General features: G+C 41.8%; 1 protein-coding gene across 1 annotated transcript in view; it reads right to left on the bottom strand.

The window, feature by feature from the left end:
- The window catches only part of LOC308261263 (AP-3 complex subunit sigma-2), a gene marked incomplete at both ends in the record, with an annotated part of 54,066 nt that extends 40,837 nt beyond the window's left edge, over positions 1-13,229 (bottom strand). Inside the window, 4 exons of the mRNA XM_080693063.1 lie at positions 396-467; positions 5,951-6,062; positions 6,947-7,038; positions 13,161-13,229. Coding sequence (XP_080549189.1) covers positions 396-467; positions 5,951-6,062; positions 6,947-7,038; positions 13,161-13,229 — 345 coding nt within the window. The remainder of the gene's footprint in view (positions 1-395; positions 468-5,950; positions 6,063-6,946; positions 7,039-13,160) is intronic.
- Between the last annotated feature and the right edge of the window lie 13 nt (positions 13,230-13,242).

The following is a 13,242-nucleotide window of genomic DNA, read 5'->3' as shown; positions in this document are numbered from 1 at the left end:
ATAGTTATTATACAATTATGAACCCTCACCTTTGGCCAGGTGGCTAGTTATTCTAGCGTCATCACTGCCCTGTCCCAAGACATCTGTGAACAGATGAACCATGATACAGGCCCAGGAGTAATGCTGTGGATGTTAAAATTGGTAATAGATCTCAGCAAAAAAGGTAAGAGAGAGAGAGAGAGACAGACAGACAGACAGAGAGAGAGAGAGAGAGAGAGAAAGAGAGAGAGAGGGAGAGGAACACAAGCTATTAAATTTGAATTATTAAATAAAACAGGTTCTAGAACTGTGAAGTTAAAAAAAAAAAAGATAAATAACTTGGAGATGGAAAGGTGGCTAGAGATGCCCTGGGCTCTTAGTTTTCTAGAAAACTGGATTTGAGAGAGTATATATACCTTATCCATATGGAAGATCAAATCCAACTCACATACATTTTCAAAACACTTATCCAGAGTCTCTACAAAAACCTAGAAAACAAAGAGAAATACAGAAATGAAAATATATTTAGTTCCATAAAAGTACATTTGATAAATTTCAAACCCAACATATCCTCCCTCAACTGCCAGCATTAGCCCTTCTTTTTTTTTTTTTTTTTTCCTGGTACTGGGGATGGAACCCAAGAGCATTCTAATTATAAAAAAAAAATTAGCCCTTTTTTTATTATTTATTTTGAAACAAGGTCTCACTAAAGTTCCAGAGGGCCTCACTAGCTGAGGCTGTCCTAGAATCTGTGATCCTCCTGTCTCAGCCTCCCAAGTACTGGGATTACAAGTGTAAGCCACCATGCCCAGCTCATTAGCCATTCTTGTCCCAATTCAGAGGGACAATCTAAGACAGGAAAACCTTAGTTTTGGAATAGCAATACAACCAAGCAGACACATGTGGCTTTCTTTCTTGCTTTATAAGATGCTAATTTGAATAAAAAATAACAAATTAAGCCAGGCATGGTGGTATACACCTGTAATCCTAGTATTTCAGAGGCTGAAACAGGAGGATCACAGGTTTGAGGACAGCTTCAGAGATGTAGTGAGACTCTGTTTCAAAACAAAATTTTTTTTAAAAAGGGCAAGGAGTTTAGCTCAGAGTAAAACGCCCCTGGGTTCAATCACCAGTACCAAATAAAGAATGACAACTACCTAACAATACTTCATCCTCTTCCTAAATGTTGATGTACACATGTAAAAACATTTTTTTGCTGTGCGTGGTCACTCACACTTGTAAACCCAGCAGAGGCTGATACCAGAGCAACTTAGTGAAACCCTGTTTCAAAATAAAGAATTAAAAAACTGGGCAAGAGGTGTAGCTCAGAGGTCGAATGTCTCTAGGTTCCATCCCCAGACCTGAAGAAAAAAAAGAAAAAACTTTTTTTTTTTTTGGTGGTATGGAGGATGAAACCCAGGGACATTCTATCTCCAAACTACACCCCCAGCCCTATTTTTTATATTTTTTATTCTTTATTTTGAAACAAGGTTGCAGAGGGCCTCACTAAGGAGTTGAGGCTGTCCTTGAACTCAGATCCTCCCATCTCAGCCTCACAACACTGGGATTACAAACATGCACCACAACACCCAGCTTAATTCTACTTCTTAGATATATACCTAACAGAAATACATACACATGTATGCCCTAAACCACAAACAGTTCATAATGCAGAACTATTCATAAGTCTTACATTTTTAAGAGGGAGAGAATATTTCACTGCAAGGCTGTTAAATATGGATCTAAACCAAGAACGGTGGCACATGCCCATAATCCCAATACTTGGGAAGCTCAGAGATGAAGATCATTGATTCAAGGCCAGATTCAGCAATTTGGCAAGACCTTGTTTGAAAATAAGAAAATAAGCCAGGCATGATGGTGCATGCTTGTAATCCAGCATTTGGGAGGCTGAGACAGGAGGATAACGGTTCGTGGACAATCTCAGCTACTTAGTGAGGCCCTTTGCAACTCAGTGAGACCCTGTTTCAAAATAAAAAATAAAAAAATGGGGCTGGAGGTGTAGCTCAAAGGCAGAATGCCCCTGGGTTCCATCCCCAGTACTGTAAAAAAATATAAATAAATAAATAAAAAGGGCCAAGTGTGGTGGCACATGGTTGTACCATGTTTTACTAGGTGCAGGAGTGTGTGTGGGTGGGCAGGTGTGATGGGTTTTTACTATTTTGCTCAGGCTAGTCTCAAATTCCTGGGCTCAAATGATCCTCCTGCTTCAGCCTCCCAAGTAGCAGGGAGTACAGGTACACAACACAGTGCCCAAACTTCCATTTCTTTTATCATTCATTTGTTTGTTAAAATTGGAGTGAGTGGCTGGGCATGTTGGAACATGCTTATAATTCCGGGACTTGGAAGACTGAGACAGGATTACCACAGGCTCAGCAATTTGGAAGGCCCTCTGCAACTTAGTGAGACTGTTTCAAAAAAGAATAAAATAGGGCTGGGGGTGTAGTTCAGAGGTAGAATGCCCCTAGATTCAATTTTCAGTAATGGGGGGGGCGGGCTGAAGTAAATGGCTGGGCATGGTGGCGCACACCTATAATCACAGTACTTGGGAGGCTAAGACAGGAGAACTGCAGGTTCCAGACCAGCCTCAGAAACAGTGAGACCCTGTTTCAAAATAAAAAATAAAATGGGTCTGGAGATGTAGCTCAGAGGTAGAACACTCTTAGGTTTAATCTCTAGTACTACAAAAAAAAAAAAAAAAGTATAATAAATGTATAAAGCACTCTTGCTTTCAAAAATGCCTATGGATTTCTCCCTTGACATAACATTGGCTATTGGTTGTGTTTTATTTTATGGTACAGGGTATTGAATTCAGGGGCATTCTATCTCAAAGATACACCCCAGCCCTATTTTAGTATTTATTTTGAAACAAGGTCTCAGTAAGTTCCTGAGGGCCTCACTAAGTTGCTAAGGCTGGCCACCAACTGCAATTCTCATGTCTCAGCCTCCCAAGTACTGAGATTACAAGGGTGTTCAATCGTGCCCAGCTGGCTCTTGGTTTTATGTATTTATTTATTTATTTATTTATTTATTTATTTATTTATTTATTTTTGCACTACTGGGAATGGAACCCAGGGGCATTCTACCTTAGAGCTACACCCCCGGTCCTATTTTTTATTGTTTATTTTGAAACAGGGTCTCACCGAGTTGCAAAGGGCCTCACTAAGTAGCTAAGGCTGTTCACGAACCTGTGATCCTCCTGTCTCAGCCTCCCAAATGCTAGGATTACAAGTATGCGCCACCATGCCCGGCATGGCTCTTGATTTTGTTTTTTTGTTGTTGTTGTTTTTTTTTGGTGGTACTGGGAGTGGAACCCAGGGGATTTTCTATCTCCAGGGTACACTCCCAGACCTATTTTATACTTTATTTGGAAACAGGGTCTCACTAAGTTGCTGAGAACCTAAGTAGCTGCGGCTGGCTTCAAACCTGTGCGATCCTCCTGTCTCAGCCTCCCAAGCACTAGGATTACAAGCATGCACCACCACACCCGGCATGGCTCTTGGTTTTAAAACTAAAATTAGTTGCTTCTACAAAAGTACTCAAGTGAGTAGGAGGAGGAGAAGGATAAGTATACATTTTTACTGTATACTTGGAAGTGTGCCTGTGGAATTCTGAACCACAGAAACATATTAACATATTATTTCTTTAAAATACAGTTTAAGGATGAGGTCTGGTGGTGCACACTTGTAATCCCAGCATTCAGAAGGCTGAGACAAAATTGCAGTTCATGGCCATCCTCAGCTACTTAGTGAGGTCCTTTGCAACTCAGTGAGACCCTGTTTCAAAATAAAGAATAAAAAATAGAAACAGGGTGTAGCTCAGAGGTAGAAGAGGTAGAATGCTTTTGGGTTCCAGTCCCAGTGCCACAAAATATAAAAAATAAAATAAAGGGGAAAAAATAGGGCTGCGAGTGTAGCTCAGAAGTAGAAGCCCCTGGGTTTCATTTACAGTACCAAAAAAAAAAGAAAAAAAAAAGAAAGAAAGAAACCAATCTCAGCAGCTTAGTGAGACTGTTAGAAACCTAGTGAGACCCTGTTTCAAAATCAAACATAGAATAGGGCTAGGGATGTAGCTCATAGGTAAAGGACTACTGGATTCAATCCCCAATACCACAAAAATAAATAAATAAATATGCCTAAGATTAAAAATGTTTCAGATTTTGCTTTTCTCAGGTTTAGGAATATCGACATATACATTACTGAGATATCTTGGGGATAGGACCCAAGTCTAAGCACAGAATTCATTTACATTTCATATGTACCATATACACATAGCATTTAAGCAGCTTCATGTAATTTTTTAGTGGGCCTGTGTTGTTGTGTTTTTTGGGGTTTTTTTTGGTTTTTTTTTTTTTTTTTTGGTGGTACTGGGGATGGGACCCAGGGGCCTTCTACCTCCAGGCTTCACTCCCAGACCTATTTTATATTTTATTTGGAAACAGGGTCTCTTAAGCCAGCAGAGGCTGGCTTCAAACCTGCACGATCCTCCTGTCTCAGCCTTCCAAGCACGGGGATTACAAGCGTGTGCCACCATACCCACTGGGCCTGTGTCTTGACATGAGGTCAGGTATAGAATTTCCTATCTGTAACATTCAAGAAGATTAAATTTTGAAGTAGCCGGGCGTGGTGGCACACACTTGTAATCCCAGCATTTGGGAGGCTGAGACTGGAGGATCACGATTCTCAGACAGCCTCAGCTATTTAGTGAGGCCCTCTGCAACTTAGTGAGATCCTGTTTCAAAATAAAGAATAAAAAATAGGGCAGGGGGTGTAGCTTAGAGGTCAAATAGCCCTGGGTTCCACCCCCAGATCTACAAAAAAAAAAATTTTGGAGTATATCAGATTTCAGTGCCAGGCATGTGGCGCATGCTTGTAATCCCTGTGCTTGGGAGGTGGAGACAGGAGGATCGCGTAGGTTCGAAACCAGCCATGCTGGCTTAAGAGAACCTGTTTCCAAAAATAAAATAGGTCTCCAGTACCACCACCAAAAAAAAAGAAAGAAAAAAAAAAAAGAACAGACTTCAGGATTTTGGATTTGGAATGCTCAGGCAGGTGCAGTGGTGCACACCTGTAATCCCAGTACTTGGGAGGCTGAGAGAGTAGGATCACAGGTTCAAGGCTAGCTTCAGCAACTTGGCAAGATCCTGTATCGAAAAATAAAATAGGCCGGGCGTGGTGGCGCACGCTTGTAATCCCCGTGCTTGGGAGGCAGAGACAGGAGGATCACACTGGTTCAGAGCCAGCCTCGCTAGCTTAAGAGACCCTGTTTCCAAATAAAAAAATATATAAAATAGGTCTGGGAGTGTAGCCTGGAAGTAGAAAGCCCCTGGGTTCCACCCTCAGTACCACCAAAATAAATAAATAAATAAATAAATAAATAAATAAATGGTTGAGTTTCTTTGCTTTAGGCTATAATGACAGTAAAATAAATTAAATAAAAATAAAAATTATAAATGTTTAAATGTTATTTGGTTTGACAGATGAAAGAAAATTCAAACCATGAAAACTAAGGGCAATCCCAGGGCTAGGTAGAAACCAATAAACCTGAAAGCTGAGTCTTTGAAGGCTGCTCCAGTTTTCCAAGAGCACCACCTGGTGGACATCTGGCAACTTTTACTAACAGCAACAGGAAGGCTGACAAAAGGTTGTTCCTGAAAAAGCACCTGCACCGGGTGCACAGGGAGGCAACACCAGAGGATAGCGGTTCGCAGACAGCCTCAGCTACTTAGTGAGGCCCTTCACAACTCAGTGAGACCCTGTTTCAAAAATAAAAAAGACTAAAAAATAGGACCAGGGCTATAGCTCAGAGGCAGAATCACGCTGGGTTCCATCCCCAGTACCACAAAAAAAAAAAAAAAAAAAAAAAAGAAAGAAAGAAAGAGAGAGAGAGAGAGAAAGAAAAAGTACCTGCAATCTTTCAAAAGGCACTGCCATCATTAGCTAACTACACATACCTGAATGAGGTCCAAGATCCCAAGTTCACTCTCTGATGAATCCACACAAAATACAAAGTAGAGGGTAGCATAGTGCCGATAAATCAGTTTGTAGTCAGAGCCACCAATCAAACTGTAGAAGATGAGAAACATTTAAATGCCTGTACCTTACTGAAATATATCAAAGAGACACTCCGTGCCAAGAAATGAGGAAGGGGGCAACAGAAAAGAGGAAGGCTAAATGCTTGAAGAGGCATGGTGGCACATGCCTATAATCTCTGTACTTGGGAGGCTGAGACAGGAGGATCACAGGTTTGAGGAGAGCCTCGGCAAGAAGTGAGACTCCCAGCCAGGCATGGTGGTGCACGCTTGTAACCCCAGAACTGGGGAGGCTGAGAAGGATTTCGGTTTGCAGACAGCCTCAGCTACTTAGTGAGGCCCCTTGAAATTCAGTGAGACCCTGTTTCAAAGTAAAGAATTTTTCAAAATAAAGAATAAAAAAATAGGGCTGTGGGTATAGCTCAGAGGTAGGATACCCCTGGGTTCCATCCCCAGTACCACAATAAAAAAAAAGTGAGACTCTCATCAAACTAGCGAGGCCCTGTTTTCAGTTAAGAAATGAAAATTAAAAAAAAAAAAAAAAAAAAAACTCGGGCTGGGGATGTAGCTAGATGGTAGAATGCCTCTAGGTTGAATATCCAGTACTAAAATAAATCAATAAATGCTCAAAGTAGGCCATTACTGCCAAGTTTAGCAGAGGTTTCTAAAGCCTATTTACCTCCCTCTTGTCCTGACTATCCTCCAGGGACTAGAAATCTAGGTACATCTGTGTAAGTACCGGAGAAGCACAATAACGCAACTGCTTCCCAAAGTCCAGAATCTTGAACAAACCATGCGGAGACAAGTTCAAGTGACTGCAGGCTCCCACCTGACACTCAAGCATGCCAGAGGAAGAAAGACCGATGAAGGCCACCTGAGAGTGGACACATGGAGAGAAAACGCGAGTTGACAGTTTACCTTCCGCCCTCCAAGAAATTACAGATGTTGTCATCCCGCTTGAGGACTAGATGGAAAGTCTCTCGAACGATCTGCTGTTGAATTTCTTCTGGCTATAGGAATAAAAACAACAACAAAGTGAATCAGTAGGCATGTTTGAAAACTACATCCCATCAATGGGGACGGACAGGGAAAGAAGTGCCTTCAAATTTGGGGATAACTTGAACATTTAGAGCTAGTTTTCAGAAAAAAACAACAAGTAGTGAACAAACAGAGCGCTATGAAAAAGCAGACCATGAGGTATGTTTACCTCGCTATCTTGCACACTATTGCTCTCCTACAGGTAAGTCGTTATTTAAACAAGGATGGCAGAATTTATAAACTCTCATACAGGGCTGGGGATATAGCTCCGCGGCTGCCTAGTATATTCAGGGCTCTAGGTTCATCCCCAGAACTACAAAGAAAAGATTTTTAAAAAATATTCTTATACAAAGTCAAATAACTAGAAGGCCTAATCCGAAAGTATTTTATCGTCCTCTGGAAAACCTCATGAAAGGCAGTTAAATAACAAATCTCAACGATTCCAGCATTCGATGAAGTTTTAAAATGTAATCATGTACATGTTTCAAAAATCTAAATTTATGCCAGGAGGTTGGTGCATCCTTGAAATCCAGGACTTAGGAGGCTGTGACAGGAGGACCACAGGTTGACAGCCAGCCTCAACTACTCAGGCACTCCACAACTTAGTGAGACCCTATTTCAAAACAAAGAAAAAAATAGGGCTGGAGTATAGCTCAAAGATAGAATGCCCCTGGGTTCACTCCCCAGAACCACTAAATAAGTAAATAAATAAATAAATATATATGTATATATATATATATGTATATATATATATATATATATATATATATATATATATTTATAAATTTGCAATCTTTACCTGAACTGGTAACACAGGTACTATATACAGGACACTGTGTTACTGGTGGGACGTGGTGGCACACACCTATAATCCCAGCTAATCAGGAGCTGAGACAGGAGGATCTCAAGTTCAAGGGCAGCCTGCACAACTTAGAATTACCCTATCTCAAAATAAGAATAAAAAGTGTTGGGGAAGTTGGGCGTGGTGCCACACATTTGTAATTCCAGTACTTGAGAGGCTGAGACAGGAGGATCACAGGTTCATGGTTAACCTCAGCTACTTAGTGAGGCCTCCACAACTTAGCAAGACACTGTTTCAAAATAAAGAATAAGCCGGGTGTGGTGGCGCAAGAGACCCTGTTTCTGGCTTAAGAGACCCTGTTTCCAAATAAAAATATAAAAAATAGGTCTGGGAGTATAGCCCAGAGAAGGTTTCCATCCCCAGTACCACCAAAATATATATATATATATAATAAATGAATAACTAAATAAATAATAGGGCTAGGGGTGTAGCTCAAAGGTAGAATGTCCTTGGGTTCATCCCTCAGTACTGAAAAAAAAAGTTTTGGGGATGTAGCTCGGTTTTAGAGCACTTGCCTAGCATGTGCAAGGCTCTGGGTCAAATTCCCTGAATTGAAAAAGAAAAACAGATGTTGTATTACCAACAAATATTAAGAAAGATAAAAGTTCTACTTACAGATTAGATTTTTTTTAGTACTGGGGATTGAACTCTGAGGCATTCTATCTCCAAATTATACACTCAGCTGGATTTCTTTTTTGTTCTTTTTGTACTTTTACAATATTGGGGGTGGAAACCAGGGGCATTCTACCTTCAAGCTACACCCCAGCCCTAATTTTTACTCTTTATTTTGAAACAGGGTCTCACTGAATTGCAAAGAGCCTTACTAAGTAGCTGAAGCTGTCCGCGAACTGTGATCTTCCTGTCTCAGCCTCCCAAATGCTGGGATTACAAGCATGTGCCACCACGCCTGGCTTCTGATTTTATTTCTTGTTTAAAAACAGGGTCTCACTAAGTTGTGCAGGGTCTTGTTGTCAAGGCTGACTGTGTGTGTGTGTGTGTGTGTGTGTGTGTGTGTGTGTGAGTGAGATACTGGGGATGGAACCCAGGGGCCTTCTACCTCCGGGCTACACTCCCAGACCTATTTTATATTTTATTTGGAAACAGGGTCTCACTAAGTTGCAGAAGGCCTCACTAAGTACCTGAGGCTGGCTTCGAACCTAGGCAATCCTCCTGTCTCAGCCTCCCAAGCACTGGGATTACAAACGTGCGCCACCACGCCTGGCTTTCAGATTAGAATTCTGAACAACTGAACAGAGCTACAATTTTTTTCACTTGAGCTAGGAATGTTGTCTAAATGCAGATTCTGACAGCATGTCTGGGTTAGGTCCCCCAACTACAGTTCTATCAAGCTTCCATCTGATACCAGTGCTGATGGTCTGAGGACCACTTAAGTAGCAAAGCATTAAAAACCTTTAGATTAGCTGGGCACAATGGTGCACACCTGTAACTTGGGAGGCTGAAAATGGAGGATCACAGGTTTGAGGTCAGCTTCAGGAACTAGTCAGATCCTCTTTCAAAAGAAAACATAAAAGCCGGGCATGGTGGCACACACTTGTAGTCCCAGTGCTTGGGAGGCTGAGACAGGAAGACCGCACAAGTTCAAAGCCAGCCTCAGCTACTGAATGAGGCTTTCAGCAACTTAGTGAGTCCCTGTTTCCAAATAAAGTATAAAAATAGGTCTGGGAGTATAGCCCAGAGGTAGAAAAGCCCCTGGGTTCCACCCCCAGTACCACAAAATAAGTGAATAAATAAATAATAATAAAACATAAAAGCCAGGTGTGGCAGCACATACTTTTTTTTTTCTGGGTCTGGGGATGAAACCCAGGGGCATTCGACCTCTGAGCTACACCCCCTGCCCTATTTTTTATTCTTTACTTTGAAACTGGGTTTCACTGAGTTGCAGAGGGTCTAAGTAGCTGAAACTGTCCGCGAACCACGATCCTCCGGTCTCAGTCTCCCAAATGCTAGGATTACAAGCGTGCACCACCACGCCCGGCTTTGGCACACACTTATAATCCCAGCATTTGGGAGGCTGAGACAGGAGGATCCAGGTTCGTGGCCAGCCTAAGCTACTTAGTAAGCCCTCTGCAACTCAACAAGACCCTGTTTCAAAAAATAAAACAATTTAAAAAATTGGGCTGGGTATGTAGCTCGGGGGTAGAATGCCCCTGGCTTCCATCCCAAGTACCTCAAAATAAAACGAAAAAAAGTCTGGGGATTTAACCCAAGAGATAAAATGTCCCTGTGTCCAAACCCTAGTATTAAAAAAAAAAAAAAAAGTAAACAGAGAGAAAAAAAAAAAACAAGGGAAAAGTCATTGTAGATAAATTACCTGGACTCAATGTGGGTATGAAATGGTTCAGGATTCACTGAATAGATGAATACAACCTTGCTAATCACTGCTCATTATATATTAGAGTAATTCAATCACTCTATTCCTGGTTTCCATCTAAAGAATGAGCAAAGCTCAAAGAAGCCAGGATGTTGTAAAAGATTAACTCTGTATGCTAAAAAATACAAAACATGCAAAGCATCAGCACTTTATTTTTTATATTATTATTATTATTATTTGTTTTGTTTTGTGGTACTGGGGTTCCTAGAAGCCCTTCTACCTCCAGGCTACACTCCCAGACCTAATATATATATACAATAAATATATAAAACAATATTATATAAATATATAAAATAAATATATAAATATATATTTTAAAATAAATATATAATAAATATATAAAACAATAAATATTAAAAACAATAAATATATATATATTTATTGTTTTTATTTGGAAACAGGGTCTCTTAAGCCAGCAAGGCAGGCTCGGAACCAGCGCGATCCTCCTGTCTCCACCTCCCAAGCGCGGGAATTACAAGCATGAGCCACCACGCCCAGCATCAGCACTTTTTTAAACTGACAAAATCATCTTTTAAATTTTTATTTTTGGGTGGTACTGGGGTTCCTGAAAGCCCTTCTACCTCCGGGCTACACTCCCAGACCTATTTTATACTTTTTATTTGGAAACAGGGTCTCTTAAACCAACACAGCTGGCTTCAACCCTGCACAATCCTCCTGTCTCCACCTCCCAAGTGCGGGGATTACAAATGTGCGCCACCACGCCTGGCCAAAATCATCTTTTAGATTAAAGCCTTTTATCTGATTCCAGGGGGAAATGGTGGCAGTGAGGATTGGTATAAAAGGGTGAAGCCAACTGATTTCTAGTCCAACAAAAAGGCAAACTACCAATGGCTTGCATGCCTCACTCATTTTAACAATCCCTCATAGCTTTTAGTACTCTGCAATTGTTTTGGTGTGGTACTGGGGATTAAATCCACGGGTATCCTACTTCTAAGCTACACTCCAGCCCCATGTTGATTTTGATTTTTTTTTTTTTTTTTTTTTTTTTTTTTGCGGGTCTGGGGGTGGAACCCAGGGTCATTCGACCTCCGAGCTACACCCCCTGCCCTATTTTTTATTCTTTATTTTGAAACTGGGTCTCACTGAGTTGTTGCAGAAGGCCTCACTAAGTAGCTGAGGCTGTCCCCGAACCACGATCCTCCAATCTCAGCCTCCTGAATGCTGGGATTACAAGTGTGCACCACCACACCCGGCTTTGATTTTGATTTTTTTAAAAAGATCTCCTTAGGCTGATGAGAGCTTCACTACTTGCTGAGGCTGCCTATGAACCTGTGATCTTCTTGTCTCAGCCTCCCAAGTACTGGTATTACAGGCTTTTGCTACTATACACCACACCTGGTTCTGGCATGTGTGTGTATATGTATTACCAGGGATTGAATCCAGGCGCATTCTACCTCCAATCTCCATACCTCCTAATTCTGAGGCGCTGGCACAAGCACGCATGCGTGTGTGTGTGTGTGTGTGTGCGTGTATTACTGAGTAATGTATATGTGTGTGTTATCAGAGATTGAATCCAGGGTGTGTGTGTGTGTGTGTGTTACCAGGGATTGAATCCAGGGGCATTCTACCTCCAAGCTACATCCATGCCCAGGTTCTGACTCTTTTGTGTGTGTCCAAGCTACAGAAGCCCTATTTTTTATTCTTTATTTTGAAACAGGGTCTCACTAAGTTGCAGAAAGCCATGAACCAACAATCCTCCTGTTTCAGCCTCCCAAGTACTGTGATTACAAGTGTGTACTACTATGTCCAGCTCATATTTACATTTTGTGTGTGTATGTGTGTGGGGGGGGGTAACTGGGAATGGAACCCAGGGGCATTCTACCTCTGAGCTACACCCCAGCCCTATTTTTTGTTCTTTATTTGGTAAAAGGGTCTCACTGAGTTGCAAAGGGCCTAAATAGCTGAGGCTGTAAGCAAACTGTGATCCTCCTGTCTGGGCTTCCCAAATGCGACCTCTCAAATGCTGGAATTACAAGCATGAGCCACCACATCTGGCATGTTTTCATTTTTAAAAAGTGACTTTCTTCAACCCTACAGGGTGAAAGTGGCAATTTCAGACAATATGAGAAAAAATAATAATTCCAAGAAATAACTTTTCCAGACTCCCTGGCTCAAATAAAAACTTTAAGAAGCTGACTGTGTCTCTCTCCTCAAAAAATTGCTGCCGACAACAAAAAAAGATTAACAGAAAATGACTTTAAGCACTCAAGTTCTCAGTAAGACACAATCCCTATGCCAGGGTTGCACGACCGAAATCCCAGTACTTGGAAGGCTGAGACAGAAGAATGGCATGTTCGTGGCCAATATCTGCAAAGCAGCGAGACTCTCAGAAGCTTAGTGATAACCTCTTTGAAAATAAAAAATAAAATTGGACTGGGAATGTAACTCAAAGATAGAATGTTTCTGGGATCAAGCCCCAGTACCAAAAATAAAATAAAATAAAAAAGAGTAACTTTTCCAGACCCCCTAACTCAAAGACTGTCTCCTTCCTGCGAAACTGTGGTCGACAACGAAAAAGATTAAAGAAAGTGACTTTAATCATTCAATTTCTCAATGAGACACACTTTCCACTGTCGCTTACATCTTGTGCCTCTAGACCCAAGGGAAACGGTCACAAAAAGGCACAGAAAAGATGGTGTCTGGGGAGGGGTCAGAGAATAGTGGGACAGCGGGGAGTGAAACAAAAGGGCCCGGCACCCGCCGGGCGCAGGGGCTGAGGCTACGCAGCTCGAGGGTCGTGCGCCGTGCAGGAGCCCGGGCTCGGCGATCGGGCGCTCTGCGGGATAGCGCGGGGCGTAGCGAGGCGGGGCCACACTCACGAAACGCTGGTAGAAGCGGACCAGCCGCGGCTTCCCGTGGTTGTTGAAAACCAGGATCGCCTGAATCATCTTTGCCCGCCAC

Source organism: Muscardinus avellanarius, assembly GCF_963383645.1.
Source record: "Muscardinus avellanarius genome assembly, chromosome: 3".
Classification (NCBI taxonomy): Eukaryota; Metazoa; Chordata; class Mammalia; order Rodentia; family Gliridae; genus Muscardinus; species Muscardinus avellanarius.
The sequence above is the reverse complement of the archived record's forward strand: the minus strand, read 5'-3'. Positions and strand labels throughout refer to the sequence as shown.